This window comes from Thamnophis sirtalis, unplaced genomic scaffold (genome assembly GCF_051295495.1).
Source record: "Thamnophis sirtalis isolate CommonGarterSnake01/CBP01778 unplaced genomic scaffold, rThaSir2_p1.2 scaffold_6, whole genome shotgun sequence".
Lineage (NCBI taxonomy): Eukaryota > Metazoa > Chordata > Lepidosauria > Squamata > Natricidae > Thamnophis > Thamnophis sirtalis.
The window spans coordinates 115,936,553-115,957,161 of NW_028261386.1; the positions used below are offsets into that span (position 1 = coordinate 115,936,553).

Here is a 20,609-nt window from a genome sequence, read left to right on the forward strand (position 1 = left end):
GCGTCATCCAAGATAGTTGCTCTGCTTGACTCAGTATGCATCTAACCTAGGACTTGGGTATGTGTGTGTGTGCATAGTCACCTGTCTGCTCTAGCGGAAAGGGACATGTCTGTGGCTGTTCAACCTCAGTTGAATTCTGGCTTACTGATTGCTGGGGTTGACAATCTTGAAGCATAGACAGGAGCAACATCATCAGATTCAAAGTCAGAGTTAGATTTTGCATCATAATAGTTATTGCCTTCAGCAGAATAATGTTGCAATTCTTGGATTTGATTAATTTCATGTTAATGAAAGGTAGGATGTGCTATTCAGATGGATGTACGGCTGTAGCTTTGCTTCAGAATGACAATATCTTGGTATAATCTTTATGGATTCCCAGTTTCAGTTATTTTCTGTTAGAGGTTATAAACAGGAGTTATAAAAGAATCTGCTTTTCAAAAATTATTCCTAAAATGTTGATATTGTAAATAGTATTCTTGAAGATAAAATGAAATGATAAAATTCTAAGAAAGCTGCTACATCATTCCATTTTATTCCCATTCATCTCTTTCAGTTGCCTTATTGATTCTGACAAAAGGCAAAAATAAATCAAATCAACCTTGTTGAAAACAGAGTCCCGTATAAAAGAATGTTTTAGCTAAAATCAGTTGTGGAAATCTGCATCAAATAATTTCTAATTACAATCAATTGTTGAACTGCTACCAAAGTTGTTGAGTGAATATTAAAATACTGTTTTGCTTTTCTTTTTTAAGGAAATGATAATTGACAAGGTAAATGGTCAAGTTGTTCCTCGGTACTTGATATATGACATAATAAAATTCAATGTAAGTATGTTATATTTTGATTAGCCCAATTGTCTGTGTAACTTGTAGGTTTTAGAAGGGAGGAATGTTTTTAATAAATATAGATAAATCAAAGGTGCCTTTGGAAAGACCAGAATAATGCACTCAATTAAATCAATCAAATGTTATAAAACATATAATAGATTGTCATATTTGTGATAATATAGAATGCACTTTCAAATATGTTTACAGTGGTTTGAATGATAGAACTAATCTGACTTCTAAAGTTAGTCCAAGTTTTTCTAAAATTTCTTGAAGAATTATGTTAAGACAAATTCTGATATTTTTTTTAAAAAACAGGTGTGGGGAGATGTAGGAAACTGATGAAGAAGAACTACAGGCGTACTTCATTTTTTAGGTAGATAGACTATTTAGAGTTGCCTAGAGTCTTTTGCTAAGTGGCTATAGAAATAAAATAAGTAAGTAAATAAATACATTTATTTAGAGAATTTGTGAAGTACAATGACCTTTTGCCCTATTTAATAGAGGGAACAGTAGATTTTTCTGAATGAATTTCCAGTTATAGATTTAGCATGCCCAGAATAGAAGGAAAGGCAAAACTTTGTTATGTACCTAAAGTTTGCTCTTTGTTCTATTTGCTCTTTTATTTTTTTATTTTGAGTCCATTGTTCTCTCTGCCTCTCATTACTATTTCATCAACACAGTATCCTGTTTTTAATTCCGTAAATTAATTTTTATAACTTGTTTGCTTCTTCGCTGAAACTTAGTTTTTCTTATTATCAGAAAAGAGTCTATGTTAGAGAATATTCGTTCTTATTCAATAAAGCTATTAATAAGATATTCTAGAAGTTGCTGGACTGAAGATGCAAAATATTGTTTGATTCAGTAAGCAAGAAAGGAAGGTCTGTGGTGCAGGACACATTTTATTAGTAAGCAAAATGTATTACATATGGTTGCAAACAGTAATGTTTGAGTCAGAATATTTTAGCTTACATTGAATTCAGCGGGAACCTCTAATGGGACTTTACTAGGCAGCATTGCGCTTCCAGCTGAAGTACAAGTTCAGCCTATATGTTATCAGCAGAAGCAGAAGCAGGACTTTATTGGAAAAGGGCCATTAACAGCAGCTAAGCTGTAAAGATTTGTTAAAGTCAATAAACTGTCTTTATGCTAGATATAAAGGTTTAATTGCAAAAATAAAAGGTTAATAATATTTGATTTGGCAAGAAGTAACATAGACAGAAGGCCAGTTTGTTCTAGAGATTTGAGGCACCAAACTAGAAACCGTGAGGCTGAGTTGTAGCCATGCCTTGGAGACAAAACCAGCGGTGTGACTTTGAACCAGTCATTCGCTCTCAGCCCTAGGAAGCTGGCATGGGCAACCCACTTCCGAAAACACTGCCAAGAAAACTGCAGGGACTTTTCCAGGCAGTCAACCAGGAATCAAAAATGACTTGATGGTGTGCATGCATATATGTGTACACGCACATGTTACATCCTTAAGTAATGGCTATTAGTCATGTTTTTTTTTTCTTTGACTTTTATACAAGGTGGAGTTTTAAAGTATAAGTTTTTCTCATTATGTCTAAGCTTGGGACAACTCTGGTTCATGTGCTTATTTAAGAGGTCAGGTTAGTCAATTTACAGTGACTTGAAAAATGAACCATTAGCTCAAGTGGAATTGCACCTAAATGACATGGATCTTCCCTCTTTATTTAAAGGCTAAAAGATTTAAGATGTTAGGAAAGCAATAAGATAGGAAACGTTTAATGCAAAAAAAAAATGTGTTGACAATACCAGAAATAAAATTGAGTCCAGGCTAATTATTATCCTGCTGTGCTATACTTGCAAAGAGGGAAATGCTAACAGTCTCTTCTTGATAATTGGCAAGACTGTTTGCTACCCTCACAAGGCAGCTTATATGAATGGACTAAGCTGTCCTCTCTCTTGCTCTTCCTAGAAGATAAAAAGTTGCTGATGACCTTTGGGTCTCTAACTGTCAATAGAAAGCAGCTTTCTCTTCCTAATAATGGAAAAATGAGATTAAAAGCTAGTCAAAACAACCAGTCCAGAGATTTTGGTTGTTGAGGAGTCAACTACTTTAGTAGTTCCTTAATGTTCGGAGAGGAGAAATAAAATGTACTGTTCAAACGAGGACAGTTATTTTTTCTTAGACAAGGTCTGTCTAAATGCAAATTGAATTCTTCGATGTTAAATAATGGGAAGAGATATAATTTTCTTTACAGGAGGTCAGACAAATTAATAGAGGGCCATTCTGGCCTTACAATCAAAGTCTGAGCTGATAATTTAGTCAGTATATGATGAATTAATTTACCCATTTCCTATTCATATCATTTCTACAATAGGTGTCAGAGAATTCAATTGGTTCCTTCAGCTTAAAAACGCTTCAAAAATTTGAAACCCAAATTTGTTAATGAAGACACAGTTGAGTAACGGCTTGTGAGGAAAAGAATTAGGATTTGATTATTTTTCAAGTCATATTTTGAATCACACTGGGATAGTACACAAGCAATATTTATGCAGTTGCTGTAACATTTAAGAGTACTTTTATCTAGAGTTGTATATCCAAGTCACTTAAGACAGATATATCTGTATATACATTCCATTATGTATTTACAAACAAGGTCCTTAAAGTCAGCTTTAGGATATTGGTTTAAGCATTGTTAAGCTGCAGACTTGAGACTCACAATTTACATTATCTGAAATGAGTTCCTTGTCAAGTACAGTGACATTAACTACCCCTTCCTCTGGTTGTGTGTGTGTGTGTGTGTGTGTGTGACTGTGTGTGTGTGTGTGTATTTATTTTCAGGAAATAGCCAAGAATTTTTGCTGATCTCGGTTTTCTGGGTTGTATTCATTCTTTAACTCTTTCGCTCTTCTTTATTTTTCTGTACACATTAATAGTTCAGAGTGTTTATTTTGGCATTAATGCATATAGCAAATAATTATCATGAATATTTAGAAGGATTTTTAAAGTGTGTTCTTGGAATCTATAAAATTTTGATTTCTTTTTTTGTATCCTGTAATATTTTGGGCCAAGGGCTGTTTATGTGTAGCAGTTCAGAGCCACCTTGTGGTCTCTTTAGTATCTCATGTTGTTTCTTTCTTTCTTTCTTTCTTTCTTTCTTTCTTTCTTTCTTTCTTTCTTTCTTTCTTTCTTTCTTTCTTTCTTTCTTTCTTTCTTTCTTTTCCTCCCTTCCTTCTGCCCATGTTTGGCATTTGAATGTTAAAAATACCAACTTAAAAATGGTCAGGTATTAGAAATTTGGAATACTTAGACGAAAAGGTTTCCTGGAAACATTACCCTATTTAAGATTAGGCTTTCTTTTCCTGGATCGATGAGGGGCTGCTAAGAATAGCAAAAGCTGTAGAAAATAAAAGAAACGGGCAGGAGTTGCAGATAATTGCAAGCTATACAAAAAAGTGTGAATGCTTTTGAGAATGAGTTTATTTGGGAGGGGAGATTTACCCAGGGACTTTTAGCTATGTTTCTAACATTTAAATAGGACACCTCTCATTTTCCTTTTCTTTCATTCCTTTCATCCTTGCTCCAGTTACCTTTCCCCTTTCCCTACTTCCATCCAGTTTTGTTCCTTTGTGTTTCTACCCCTTTCAGCTATCGTTCCTGTTGTCCATCTTCATTCAGTATTTTTCCTAGTTGAGGCTTGAAAGAAGAGGGTGGGGAATGTGTGCATGTATGTATTTGAATGTTTCTGTGTTTGATAGAGAATGATGGGTTTCTTTAGAGGGGTTTCAATTTATTTTCTTAGTTTTATTTATTTTATTTGCAGATATTAATCATATTTGAGAGGCCCACAATTTAAATTAATAGTAATTAATTCAGTTTATTTTTATCCCAACGATGGAGCTTTTTGAAGCTATTTTGGCAGAGGTAGGCTATACTTATACACATGCAGACACACAAATATGCCGTGTGCATGTGTTCGTTGGTGAGAGGAAGGACTGATTTTAGTTAAAAGTTGGCAATCCAGTAGGAAAGCTAAGTTTTTATAGGACTTTTGTTATACTGTGTTTCCTGGCCACATGTTTTGAGGGAAGGGCAGAGCTCATAAAATTGGGTTTGTCTTTGTCCTGGGGAAATACAGTAGATATCATTATTTCCTAAAAAGACAGGTTTCTGTGCTGATGATTGACCAATGGTTCTGGCAGCTCTTCTCAACCACAATTGCAACTTGGTCTGATGGTGGCATACTTGAGTTGCCTTTCTGCCCTGCTTATATGGCTCCTATCTGGTCTTTACATGTATCTGGTCTACCCCATACAGTGTCCAGTTTGTGTTCTTATAACTACTGAGACACTCCCACTCTTCAAAATATTTTATTTCTTATGCTTCAGTATTATTTTGTTGCTAGTAAAGTATTATTAATTATTTCAAATGAACTGTGAAATTGAGCAAGTGTTTAAAGTTTTTGCGCCTCACATTTAAATTGTAAGCTAAAATCTAATATGCTGCAAAAAATAATACACTGTGAAACTTCAATTTAGTGGATTCCCCCCAGCACACTTTAGATGCAGTGTATCAAATTTCCATTTACATGAGGCGGATGAGGTAAATTAATTTTTCTGTAATCTTATAACATCTGTGGTGATTGATTATGGCATGATGTAAATGACCATGACAGTGTACTAGCATGTTGAATAGATAACTTGAGAATAATGGATAGTCTCTTCATACATATGGTCCATTATTAGGAAATAAGTTACCATTACTTTGTTCTCTTAGACAAAACCTACCTTGATAGTTTGTAAATAATGATATAGAATTGAGTGTGAGCTGAATTTTTTATTTCATTTTCAATAAATGTAAAATTGAGCAAATGTTTAAAGTTTTTGCGCCTCACATTTAAATTGTAAGCTCATTTATTTCATTTTGATTTACAGATAATTTAGGCATTTAGCATTGGCGCAAAATTTTCTATTTTTTCAGTGAGGGATATTGACTTTCCCATATATACAATATAATGTCATATGAGTGTTGAGGTTTGGGTCAAGGAATTACTTTCTGTTCCTAAATCAGTTTGACCATAAAGTGATTGATCCTCTTGATGAACAAACAATGACCTCTGGGCCATATGTCAAACATGCAGTAGTTGGAAATTGTCAGGAAATGTATAAAACATGCACTGTAAACTTTAAGTAGATTTCAAAAGAAGAAGGAATCTCTAGCCCCTTTCCAACAAAGCCAAGAAAATAATGGCTGCTCCCACATAAATTCTGTGGCTTGTTTGGTCTGTATCATTATCTTACTGGTAAACCAAGGAAACACTAAATGTGACTCTCAATTGCAAACAGGTGGCTTATTTTATCTTGAATTATTTGTTCAAATTTTCAGTGAAAGATTTTATCAGAATGATGTTGGAAGCTCCATTGTTAATTAATTAAATTTATATGCTGCCCATCCTCCTGTTGCAGCAACTCTAGGCGGCTTACAGGATGATAAAAATAAAAGACAACACAATTAAAATTAAGAAGGATTATCTAAAGATTAAAAACCAAAGGACTGGTGACTTGGGGGTGGGGATCTTCTCTCTAATCTATCTGCTATCTCCAGCATAGGACATCATTATTGGGGGCCCAGGCCAGCTGACAGAACCAGGTTTTAAGGTTCTTTCATTAAGGCAGGAGTGTGGAGGCCAATTTCACCTCTGGAGAGAGAATATTCCAGAGAGAGAGAGAGACCATAGAAGGAAAGGTTCTTCTCTTGGACCCCACCAGCTGAAAGTCATTGGCAGAAGGATCCAAAGTAGGCCTCTTCCACTGGAGTGAGTGGAATGAGCCATTTCCAATGGGCAAGATAGTTTATCAGATTATGCCATTTGTGTTGAATCATTGCTGTTCATGTTTTTCTTTATACTCTGAAATTACACAGAAAAATTGTTGAGGTTTATACCTTTCCAAAATTTGTAGAGATTCCTCTTCAACAAGAGTTGTGTATGTAAAGGCTTAATAAATACATTTTTACCATTCCATGGATCCTCCTAGACTTCTTTAAAACTCTAAAATAAAAATTGTGCTGCTTCCAGTCTTTGGTAAAAGTTAAATATTTTGATTAGCCATTTTTACTTTTGAATTATTAAAATATTCTCAAGTTGAGTCTATCTGATGATTTAACTTTCTCATATATGGATGTGTGTGTATGTATAGCCAATTTCTATATTTGAATGAACATGAAAACACACCCACACCGACAGACAGACAGACAGACACACACACACACACAGAGGCGCACACATACATACCCTTCTTATATACATTATCTTATAATATTTGTAGCCCTCAATTTAATTAGCTGTGCTATTTGTAGAACTCCAACTTCATTATTTAAAGGTCAGCATTAAGAAATTAAAGTGAAATCTGATGATAAATACATTTTAATGTGTTGAATCATTAATATGTCACACATTGGCATAAGAAATATATTTAGATCACTTGCTTTGGACAGTAAGTTTATGTTATTTTATTAAGTGTTATTTTTATGACCATGTATTTAAGATAGTTTGAAGTAAAAATGTACATACCAGTCTTAATAAAGAAACTTCTATACTGAGACCTAAAACATTTTAGTGTTGTTTTAAGTAGGAATGGGTGCCTTCCACTGATTTGAAAGGAAGCGATTTAGGGAAATGCAGGAGGACAGTGGGAGTGGCACTTCTAATGAGTGGTCTTAAAAAGGATTTAAATAATAAGGAAATTATGACCTACTTTAGGGAAAAATGATGCATTTTTTGAAGGAAAAGGTATGCATTGTCAAATTATCTATTTGATCAGAGTGACTGCTTACATTTGCTGTTGAACTCCATGCTTCTTGTAGTAGACTATCCTTGTAAACCATAAGGAGAATCACAGCCTTTTCTCTCTATACATTTTGCTGCTTTCTGAATTCTTACTTATAGTTTTATTGACATCATCTAAGGTTTGTTGAGATCAGTAAATGCATTTGTGTGTAAATGAAAGGGAGGAATAGAGAATGCTTATATTGTTAGTCTCCAATGCATCTCTGATTCAATTGATATTAGGGTTTTTTTGATCCACTGTAATAAACAGACCATAATGCATTATCCACCAGCGCGTTACACTTTCCTGGGAGAGTGAACATCTTTTTTAATTTTTAGTGTTCATGCAGTAAAAGGAATATTATTGGGTGATGGGAAAAAAACGAAGTGGAGAATTTGACAACAAGCTTATATAATGAAAGTGGAGGGAATGTGGAATACTATTGATAGAGGCAAGAGAGGCTCGAAAGCAAGAGAGGGGTTAACATGGACTGAACGTACATACCTGAGAAGTCAAGTGATATAAATGGAATAAAGAGAAATATGAAGGGAAAAAGTTAGATAATTGAAATCTTGCTATGCAGACATAGGAATATGTACTGAGCACAAAAAAGAAAGGAGACTTAATAAAATATGTTACATTTGTCCATAGTTTCCTCTTAAATCAATAAATCTCCTCTTAAATCAATAAATAAAAAAATGTTTTCAAAATGATTTGAACGCCAAAAGAAAAGGATGTCCAGTTTTCCTTCCAGTCATTATTTTTGTTTCTAATCTTAGAGCAAAATTATGACAATGTTAGAAAATCATTGTTGAGTTAAATACACCTAAGTGAAAATTTTCTTGCATGTTATCTAAGTTTTATAAATTGTGTATTCATGGACTTCTTATATTTTAATTTGGCAGGCACAACCAGTTGGAGAATGTGATTTTAATATTCGTCTGTCATGTATAGAAAAAGAGATTATACTCCCACGGCATGATAAAATGAAGAATGGTCAAATTGACAAAGCACAAGAACCTTTTAGTGTGCGTAACAAACCATTTTTTGACATCAACATTGCAAAAAAGGTAAAAATATTCTTGATATATGCTGAATAGTAATTTTCTTAGCACGTAATGCTTCAAGCCTTACAAGATTTTCCTATATTTAAACATATTCAAAGTGTGTGTGTGTGTGTGTGTGTGTGTGTGTATGTATGTACATGTATATAGAATAGCTTTCCAATGGATTCCAGCTTCTAATTATGTTTTCTTAGAAAAGTGAAGGACAAAATCAGGCATGCAACTGACTCAAGATTTGATCTCTTAATGAATAACATTGTTAGTTATTTTCTGAGAAAATGTTTCTTTGCTCAAGTTCTCAAGGAAAAAGTCACACACAGCAGAGCGTGAAGGAGGAGTTCTAAAATGTCCTTTAGTGAGTACTTAACTGTCAGCAGCTTTGCAAAACTCTTGTCTAGGTTGGAAAACAGCAAAAATAAGTATTATTTCATAAATATGAATAAGTCTCCTTAGTAAAGCTTGATTATAGGGCAAGAATCAGGAAAGATTGAACACAGGCTTCTTATGTGTTACAGATATGGTCTCTGCTAACCTAGTGACTCTGTTAATCAAGAGGCATGCCATATCAATGTACTGCTTCACTTGCTTTTCATCTTTGTTTATATAAAAAAATCCATAGTAGTATGTGCTGATTTGCATTTGTTCTTATTTATCTGTTTCCATTGTAATATACTTTAAAAAATGAATTACTGTTCTATTGATACTTGTAAGTTCATCTATAAAACATAACTTCTTATTATATCATTCACTAAATGTCAGTCTGGAAAACTCATCAACACAGGCACACAGGTCTGCTTTATCATTTCAACTGGTAAAATGCTTGAATGAATAAGAGGGCTTTTCAGCCTGGAACTAAACTCATTAGACAAGCAATAAACCTTTCAGTTAATGGAATCAAGAAGTCTTAATACACAAAATTTGAATGTTTTGTGATCTGTAACAAGTATTTTGTTTTTCAATTTTTCCACCTTCTGTATTAGTGACAACTATGGACCTATGCCAAAGCGTCCTTTATAGTCTATATGATAAGACATTTTCAGTGGTTATTAGATTTTCAGATGTTTCTGAAAAAATGTAGTCCTGTCCTATAATAGCATATGTTAAACTTAATTCATATATGAGAAACTTCAATAGCTAATGATTTTTTACACTAAATACTTTCAGTTGGGCCTGCTCTAAATTTATTAAGTATATTGCCATGGCGAATAGTTAAGTCATGCAAAGTGCTTTTGTTACATTTTATTTAGTCAGACATACATTATGGAGAATTTTATCCTTTATGCAATTTTTATTAGGGAGTTCTGAAGGGTCTTCCTCCTTTTTTCCCCTCAGTATTTTGGGCCTCTGCGAACTTTGAATTTTGCTGATGCCAACTGCTGATGCAGATGTGTTGTTTAGCTAAATAAGCTTGTGTTTTCTTCTGAACTTCAGAAAGAGATAACAACTTCAGAGTAAGCAACAATGATCAGTGGCATTTTAATATGGAATTTTTTGGTAGAGTCTGTTTAATCAAAGTGCATTGTACAATTGATCTTTCTGTCTTTCTCATGGAAATAATGCCTGATCATGAGCCGCATAATTAATAGAGAGAAAATTGAGTTTTTGCTCGGATTTAGAGATTGCCAGTATATAATTATTCTTTAGCAAGCATTTAGTCACCTTCTTATTATTTATTAGAGAGAAGCAACTTAGAACTGAGGAGAAATTTCCTGACAGTTAGAACAATTAATCAGTGGAACAGCTTGCCTCCAGAAGTTGTGAATATCCCAACACTGCAAGTCTTTAAGAAGATGTTGGATAGCCATTTGTCTGGAACGGTATGGGGTTTCCTGCCTAGGCAGGGGGTTGGACTAGAAGACCTCCAAGATCCCTTCCAACTCTGCTATTGTATTGTATTGTATTACTGCAACTGCAGATTTCCATCTTGCTGCACATTTATAAATCCATCTAGGAAGAATATATTAGGTTAGCTTATAAGGCTAACAGAAGAAATAGGATAAGGGACATAGGACTTGAGGAGGCGGCAATGGTTTGCCTTTCAAGCAAATTGGATCTGCCTTCTGTTCCCACAATATTTTATGAAGTTCTGCTCATCTCTAGAAAGTGATCACATTTAATATTGCACTGTTTTCCATCCTCTTAACAGAGTCGGGAGAGTTTTGAAATAATGATATTTCAGACTTGAATTTAATAATAATTGGTAGAGGATGGATTAGTACTTTGCCATCGTAAAATGAAAATGTGCTAGGCATTGAAGAGAACAAAAATACATTAGAAGAGATAAGAAGAAATATGTGTCTATTGAACTTATTGCCTTCTATAGCTATAGAGAGGAACTGTTGACACCATCTGGAGCTAGTACTTTGCCAAAACCATGACCGCCCCACTCCTTCTTTGTTTTATTTTCAAGTCCATCAGTAAGTCTGAATCACCTATATCAGCCCTGTATTTGTGCCAGAATTGACATTTTCTCTGCCTTTTCCCAGCTCCATCTGTTCATTCTTATTTTCTCCCTATTTGTCTTCTATCTTCTCATTGTTTGTCTTTCATCCCTATGCCATTTCTGCCATCTCCACTTTCTTGGGGGGGGGGAATGCCTAGTAATATTCATTTGTTTTTGTTTTTATAAATATGATCACTGTTCTCTTTGCCTTGCTATTTCACTATTTTGTTTTTTTCTGTGCAGTGTAAGAACTTGTTTCTTAATTTCAATTCATGCTATGAAACATGATCCTGATTGAATCACGATTAACACCCATCAAGAGTGACGCTTCCAGTTCCAAATCAAAATAATATACACTAGAACTGAGAGGTTTCCAAGCTGATGAACTGCACATAGAGTTTTTTTCTTTTGGGTATTACTGGGATCTGCCCCCACTGCTGTTTCTTCCTAGTTGCCCTCCAGCTGCTTCTGTTTCTCTCTCACACTGTTCCTTCATTTCCTTTCTTAACAGCTGTCCATACCACTCCTCCATTTGCGACTTGAACAATAAACCACACAGTCACAATTTACTGACTGCTGGGATTTGCTTTTTTGGAATACTGCAGATAAGGTTGCTATATCTGTTAATTCTTTCAGCTGAAAATAAGCACTCAGAGTTGCTTATAAGGTTTCACTGATGAGTATCTGAAGCCAAACAGACACCATTATACCCCATTTCTTTCATTTTTGAGATAACAATTTTAAGAAAATAAAAGCATTTAAATCTGTTTGTGTGATATCCTAGTAATTCAGTTTAGGCAACAGGGCAGCATTACTTATTCAATAAGTCAATAGTGATCTCAAAATCAATTGGAATATTTAAAATTTTAAGCCAGTGTAACAATCAACCTATAAGGCAGCTTTTTGATTTGTTTACAATATTCAAATAAGCATTTGGCTTATGTTTTGAATGAGTGACTGAACTAGTTTAATTTGCAAATCAAATCCATGAAGTGCCCCTTGCAAAAATGTTTCTTTTAGTATTTAACGATCAACTAATAGAAGAATTGGCACAAATTATGGCAAAACCCTATATTGCATAACTTCATTTTCCAAGTCTATTTTGGTTCCATTTTTCCTCCTTTCCATAGCTTACTATTGTGTTAATTTACCACTTATGGCAGTACTGACACAAGCTTGAGTGACAATCAAATTTGTTATTAACAGCTTGTGTACAACGTGGTAATGAAATTTATCTCGGAAGGGAAAGGGACTTAACATGGAGTGTCAGTTTAAGAGGACGCTTGAGCCTCAGTGTTGTAGATGATGATTTGCAAGTTGGCTTAATTGTTTTACTCTGCTTTAAAGTTCTCACTGAACACCATGCCTATCTCCCAGCCTTTAACATGTATATTAGGGCGTATTACTTACAACATATATGGAGACCAAATCATGTTCATGTAAGGTACATTTCCAAAGGAGACAAAATGTCATTTTCATGCTCAGGTACTATTTCACAATGTGCTCTCAATCTTAACCTGTACCAGTTGATGCTATTGTGCAGATTAGCATATTAAATGGCTTTTATCTTAAAATTTTAGGATATGATATCTCACTCTCATTTTTCTCATTAATGAAAAGTGGAAAATGTTTAGCATTGCTTGATCTGTCTCTTTGGAAGGTAGAAAATGTAATTTGGGGTGTGAGGGAGGGAGGGAGGGGGGATAATTATCCCCTGAAAGGGTAATTAGTCTATATATAACAGAAGAAAGGAATATGTGGTGCAGTAATTAATTACTTGAACTGAACTATTGGGAAAAAAGGGCTAAATAAAATGCTACTTTTCATATGCTCTAATAACAAAAGAAGATGAGTCAGAACAAAGCCCATCTAGTTTACTAATTTGGTTTGAAAATCTCACAATTTTTTTCAGTGCTTGCTGTGGCTTGGATTAGGCTGTCCTTCCCTTTGTCAGTAATTCCTGGCTCTTTTTCCCCTTCGAATGCACCCTGAGTAACTGTTGACTATTTGGCTGCACTAGTCAGCAGTGGGAAAGGGGAACTTGCTGTTTATTGTGTGGGCTTTAAAGAGCAGCAGCAGCACAAGTAACAAGAATGAAAAACAATACACCTTTCAAAGAGTATTTCTAAAATATGGGCTACCTTTCTCCTAAGTGTACTGAGGTACCTGTAGATTAGATTATATTAGATTTGTTTTATTTATATGCTGCCCTTTTCCGGGAGGGACTCAGGGCAGCGAACAACTCAAAGGGGGGAAAGGGAACATAGAACACAATACAAGTAGTTAAAATAGCCAAGAATCACACAGCCACACAGGTTGAGAGGGGAGGGGAACTCGTCAACCCCAGGCCTGCCGGCACAGCCAGGTTTTGACGGCTTTCCGGAAGGCCTGGAGAGAGGTGAGGGTCCGAATCTCCGCGGGGAGTTCATTCCAAAGGATGAACTGAATGTACTAATGTGTATGTATCGTTGAATTAAGCATTTAAATATTTTAGTATAGCTTCGAGGTTATTATTTTGAGTGCATTAAATATGACGAAGCTGCTTTGCAGTTTTGGTCTGGGTTCAAATGTGACTTGTGAATCCTTATTGTCAAGATTGAAGCTGAAGCTATGCAATTTAAACAGTGTCACAAAAAATCCAGAGCTACTTGTTACTTTAAATTGCATCCTGTATGTACTGGCTGGAACTAAGATTCATTGAAATTATTGGGGTTTTATTTTTAAATAGACACTCAAGGGTTTTGAAAATATTACAGAAAAAAAATCATTATTTGGAAAAAAATAAAAGTCTCTATAATGTTAAATCCACATTAACAGGTAAATCCCATTAACAGGTAATTTTTGTTTAACAAACTATTCATTCAGTGACTATACAAAGTTACAACGGCGCTGAACAAATGGTAGTTATGGCCAGTCTTCAAAGTTGTGACTGTTGCACTGTTCCCCCATGGTCACAGGATCAAATATCCATCCATCCATCCATCCATCCATCCATCCATCCATCCTTCTCCTCTCATCTTTTGCCCTTTGTCCACTTTGCACTCTGCTACCTACTCCTTGCCCTCTGTCTTTTTCTTCCTGCTGCGGATGAGCTGTTGCCTTTTGGGAGGCCCTTATGTGACTACTCCAAGATTACTTTGGAGAGGCCACGCTGCAGAGATCCTCCATGGATGGTGAGGACAGTTAGGGTAGGCGAAGGAGTGCAGGGAGGACAAAAGAGCAGAGAGAGGCTCTTTTGAGAGGCGTTGAAGCAGAAACTAGCACAATAGGGCATAAGAAGCATGAGGGGCCTCACTTAATGACTGCAACAGAGACTACCGGAACTGCTGTCGCTAAGCAGTGTGGTCCTGTAGTATTTTACTTAACAACAGCATAGCTTAGCAATGGCGATTCAAATCCTAATTAGGTTTCTTAAGTAACTACGGTATATAATAGGTTTTTGAGATGTAAACACAGAGGCTGAAGTATCCATAGGCATGAATTGGCATAGAGTATTTTACCTTGGGTTCAAAATTAATGAGCCATGGGCATTACTGCTCTGCTTCCAATTTTGTGACTTGAATTTAGGATTAATTGCCAATTGTAAAGTGTAACACATTATAATTGCCTGGTAGTTATAAGATATGGATGATTAGTAATATTGTTTTAAGGTCATGTTATATGAGTATTACTACAAATGAAATAAAGTACATGGTGATATGAGTAGCCTTTAAAGTTAGCAATTACTACCAAATACTATTAGCCTAATTGCTCTGGACAGCTTTGAAAACATACCATAGTGACCTAGCAGTGCTCTGACTTTTATTCCCTTATGTAACAGAAAGATTGTCAAGCTGTGGGCTAGCAAAACATTAGTAATAAACCTTGTCATATGTTAAACTTGACCTGACATTAATCAGGCTTGGAATGCTACAAATGAATCATGGATAGTAATTAGTGAACTGATTCTATTAGCAAGCAGCAGTATCATATTGTTTTTTTCCTTTTCCTTAAAAAAAAACAATTAACATTGTTAATTTATAGTTGGTAATAATAATATCTTTAGAGTTTTGCACAGTGAATCTAACCAGATAAAGAAATGGTTTTGGAATGATGTGCAATCTATACAGGTGGTTACTTCGAGCAAGAGCCGAGGTGGCGCAGTGGTTAGGGTGCAGTACTGCAGGCCACTTCAGCTGACTGTTATCTGCAGTTCGGCGGTTCTAATCTCACTGGCTCAAGGTTGACTCAGCCTTCCATCCTTCCGAGGTGGGTGAAATGAGGACCCAGACTGTGGGGGTGATATGCTGACTCTGTAAACCGCTTAGAGAGGGCTGAAAGCCCTATGAAGCGGTATATAAGTCTAACTGCTATTGCTATTGCTACTTCGGCTAGAAAGGCCTTTGCATAGTTTCTTCTAATATGTCAATTGCCCATTTTTCTAGCTTGGGAAGTACTTCAGACAGCCACTAATGTCCAAGTCACTTTATTGTGTTGTAATTCACTTTACATATGGCTGTCCTTGAAGCCCACTCAGAAGCTTCAATTGGTCCAGAATTTAATGTTGTGGACAATAACAGACATGTCTTTATATACCTAAGTGACACCGATACACTTCTCAGAGAAGGTGCTGGTTATGACCTGTAAAACCCTATGTGGCATTGGGCCTAGTTAAATGAAGGAAAATCTCCCGTGGAATCACCCTGGCTCGTTCAGTCTGACAGAGCTGGTCACTCCAGGTCTTTTCAATGAAATAATGTCATATTTGAGCTCCAGAAGCAAACACACTCATCCCTTCTCTGTCACAGTGCTTGTCCTCTGAAAAAAGATTCTCCAATGTGGCTTCCACTCTGTAGGCTTTCTGGAAAGCCTTAAAGACATTGGGTTAGGGCGCTTGGGGCTCCTGCCAGATTGCTTGTGAGTGTGATTATTTAGATCTTCCATCAGTTCTTATTTATTTCATTTATTCCTTCATTTTTATAATTATTATAGTTTGTTTTTATTCTGTTGGTTTTATTGCGTATTATCCAGAATTCAGTGATTTACCCCTATACAATTAATTATAATCTTGTTTATTTTCCTCCAGGCAAATATGTACATGCATCACTATGAGACTGAAGATTACTTTTATATGTATTAAAAAAATTGGCTATCCAAGCATTACATAGGTTTCTGTGCTTTATGTTTAGTGATAGCTGAATATAAAATTAGCCATTTAAAAAATATTCTTGTTGAAAGTGATGAGAATTTATTCACAGCTGTATTAATTTCAAAGGATTTGCCTAAAGTATGAATAACATTGAATTCAACTCTTAGATTGTGCTAGACATATTTTCACTGTTCCAAACAGTTTTTTTCTCTTGGGTTTTAATATCTATCAATGTCGGAACTCCTATATATTTCCATCTGCTCTTATATCTCAGGAAGAGGTCTTGCTTTGCACGCTCTTTCTCCACATACTAATACTAACTACTATGACCCAAAATTAAAAAACTATTTTATTTAAAAATCCTTAGCTCTGGAATAGTAAATTGCATTTGGTTATATGCACTAGCAAATGAAAAGTAAAAATAAAACCTGTGAAATTAGCAACATATATACTGCTGTCTTCAACTGTTTTAATATATTTTGCTATGTAATATTATGTGTATTTTGCATTTGCTGATTATATTATTATCTGTCTCCCACATATATGATTTACTTGGCTATCCTTTTTTGCAATTATAAGTAATTCATGTTGCATTATCCAAATTGTACAAAAATCTATTAGTATAACAGCATTCTCATTCTTGTGTCTGCCATTCATTTAATTAAAACTTCCATTATAGTTAACATTTAATATATTTTAATCAGAAGATACTGATTTAATGTTTACTCTAATAGTATGGTCTGAAGAAGAATGGATATTTGAACTTATGTTTATTCTTTTTAAGCAGTGTGCTGCCTTTCATACTAATATTTAGGCAGAATAAACACAGTAGAACAGTAGTTTTAACAAAAAAAGAGATTTTATTTGGTTTAAATTTAGAGGAGCTGCTTTATACTAAGTATATACTAGTAGATTTTATCTTCTAACACTCCCAAGACTTCCTCATTCATATGTGATAACCCAACTAATAGAAGGAGCCGATGTTTATCTTAAAAAATGTTAAGGGACTTATAACAACTTCAGATATAAATTAATTGGCTTCCATAAGGTAATGGAAAAAGTTAAGAAAAAAAAATAACTGAGGAAAAAGTGGCTCTATAAAGACTATCCAAAAAAAGAAACAAGCCTGCAAAAGGGAGATCTTATTGGCATAATGATGAACATTGTTATATTAATGTATACCTAAAAATGTATTGCATACCTCAGTGAGAGCCAATTAGGTCCAGTGGTTAAGGCTCCAGGCTAGAAACCAGAAGCCCAAATTTTAGTCTACCTTACTCATTAAAGCTTGCTCTCTCTCATTTGCTGTTTCTCACACCACAATTGCCAACTTAAGCAACAGATCTGTCAGTCAATTCCTGTTGTAACTATATGGATAAGTACTGGGCTGATTTGATAAAAATGGACTCTACACTAGAAAAACTAGGAAGAATAACAACAACAACAAAAACAACAAATCTTTATTGTAAAATGCTTATTTCCCCTCTGGCTTCTTTCACTTTTGACTAGAGTTTAGTTCCATGTCTTAACCTGAATAAACTGTGTCTAATCTAATGTCATGGTCATGTTTGAGGAATGGGTGGCTCAAGCCTCAGACCCTTAACTCAGTTGGATTTTTTTTTTCTGCAGTTGAGCTGCTCTTAATTCAGATAGAATGAGTAAAACGTAATATGGCCACATGTAAAATGACTTCCATACTTATACTTGGAAGCATTTAAAACAATGCTGACTAGTAATGCTGAGATCCACTGTTGGTATGAATTAGAAATTAGTGTGGGAGAAGTAAGGATAAAAAATGGGCACCATAAAGGTAAGGACTATTACATCTCAACTGGCCTCATGTCTTCTGCAATGCAGATTTCAATTCATGAACATTAAAACACGTGTTTACTGTTTTATTGCTGTGTTTGTCTCCTAATACCATCTGCTTTTTAAACGATTAATTAATAGACATTAGAAGCTAATTCTTCCCAATAAATGGTGTGTATAATCTTGAGGGGTGTTATATAATATATAAATACCATAACTAAATAAACTTAGATGTTTAGATATTTTTCTTCTATATGCCAGGATTGTTTTACTTCTTAATTGTAATTGCCAATAATCATTTGGTGCTTCTTGCAGCTTCTTGAGGGAAATTTTGCAAGAGAAGTCTCTCATGAAGTGGATGGACTAATTTTTCAGCCTGTAGGAGTAAGTTGCATGAATTTGATTGTTACTATATTAAAATAATGTGATAAAATTTAAAAGTAATCAATTTATGCTACAAAAGAATGCTTAAATTGCTATCAAAAACATTCTACTTAGAATATTTCTGATAGTAACTTTTTCCTTGTTTCTGCAAAATTAGTATGCCCTATTAACATGAAATATTTAAGGCTATGTATTTCTATTCCTCTCAGTATATAAACATAAATATATTACCTATTCTTATATGTTTAGAAGATTCAGTTGTTTCAGAATAAATATCTTAGAATACTATGAAACTCCACAAACTGTCTTGTGGCACTTTAAAGATTAATCCATTTGCTTTAGTTGATAACAACTAAAGATATCAAGATATCATCTATCACAATTCATTTCACTAGATCAGTGGTTCCCAAACTTGGCAACTTTAAGACTTGTGGACTTCAACTCCCAGAATTCTCTGGCTGGAGAATTCTGGGAGTTGAAGTCCACAAGTCTTAAAGTTGCCAAGTTTGGGAACCACTGCACTAGATGCATGAAATACAACTCTGAAAATGGGGTGGGGAAAAAAGAGCAAGTTCTATGTGTTTGTGTATGCATGCATGCATGCGCGTGTACACACACAGACACAACTATTCACTAAGACATTCTTCAATTTTGAGAACAAACACTAAGGCATTCTTCTATAGTGCTTAACATACAGTATGTACTATAGTAAGAACAATTTGTTTCTTTTAATTTTTCAGAAATGGTACTGATTTGGTACCAAATGGTACTGACAACTGTTGCACAATTCAATGCCCTTTGTAATGTTCTATTATATTTATCTTGAGATCAGGAATGACTGGTGGGTGGGATACCTCACCACTAAACAACTGCCTTGGACAGCAACCATTCAAAGTTACTTTGCAACCAATGCCCATATTTACAAACTGGGAAATAACTTTACAACCAATGCTCATTTATGTCCCTTCACAGTATCCCTGTTTCAGTCATGTGTTTGCCTCCCTCAGTCTTGTGTTTGTCATTAAAATCAATTAGTACCCATTGTTCTGTGCCTGATCTGTTTTTCTCTGGTCCCACCACAGCAGAAAGATTACTTAACCACACAATCTCTTCCTGAGTTGCTTTTCTCCTCATCAGTGCAGTGCTTCTCCTAAAGGTTCTAAGCCAGTGGTTCCCAACATTTTTTTGGCCATCCCCTACCTAAGCATCTCTAAAATCCTGATGCCCGCCCCCCCCCCCCTTGTGACATATAATTCTTACTTTACTCAAAAAATAAACTCTACTCACCGGAGGAAGCCTAAAAGGCCATTAACTTGATTTAAACAAGGTTCAAATCACCCCCATTAAAAATCAAATTGCCCCACTGTGGGACGTGGGCCTCACGTTGGGAACCACTGTTCTAAGTTCTATCTACATTAACAAGCTCAATTGCATGACTTTAATTAGCCCCCATGCATCTCTTTCACTCCTTTGGATTTTGTTTGCCTCCTAAGGAGCTCCTGCAAGAAGCATATTGACAACCAGCATATTGCTTTTGATGTGTATTCACCACTATGTGCCTACTTCCTCTCTTGTAATCCTTTCCTCTCCAATCAATGTAAATATAAACATTAATTCACTTCTTGCTAATTATTCCAGCACCATGGTGAACATTAAACGAGCAGGGAGTGAAAAAAAAAGGAAAACTGAAGTCAAATTGTAACCAGATTTATAGTCTTTGTATTTTCCACTTAGTGATCATGTTGCTTAGTGACTTAAGTTGCTGGTCCCAATTATGGTTGCTAAATGAGAACTACTTGTTCTGCATTGAATTGACTATATGTAAATATTGGTTAATGCATTATTTTCGATTTGTGAAAATCCTACTGTAAGTAGAGATAGTATTTTATTAACAAGAAACAAACATTTGTTAACAAGAAACATGACATACCTATTAACTTTTTCAGTTGTTTTTTCCCCAAATATTCAGAAAGTAATTTCTATAGAACAAAAAGAAAAAAGTAATATGATCTTCCTTGCTTCAAATTACAAAATTTTCAGAAAGCTTGTTACTTTCTAAATAATTCATTACTCATATAGGTATATGGTTTTTTCCCTTAAATTATACACTCAATCATAGAATTAATTACAATTTAACAAGTTAATGTCAATTTATTACTCAA

At 34.9% G+C, this 20,609-nt stretch overlaps 1 protein-coding gene across 2 annotated transcripts in view; it reads left to right on the top strand.

Moving 5' to 3' along the window:
• RNGTT (RNA guanylyltransferase and 5'-phosphatase) overlaps positions 1 to 20,609 on the top strand; it is a 117,592-nt gene that overhangs the window by 47,300 nt on the left and 49,683 nt on the right. For both annotated transcript variants that reach the window (XR_015697082.1, XM_087718766.1), the window contains exons 10-12: positions 753 to 824; positions 8,525 to 8,689; positions 18,379 to 18,447. Coding sequence is in view for 1 of the 2 variants with exons in the window: in XM_087718766.1 (XP_087574892.1) it covers positions 753 to 824; positions 8,525 to 8,689; positions 18,379 to 18,447 (306 nt within the window). In the remaining variant the exon portion in view is untranslated. The remainder of the gene's footprint in view (positions 1 to 752; positions 825 to 8,524; positions 8,690 to 18,378; positions 18,448 to 20,609) is intronic.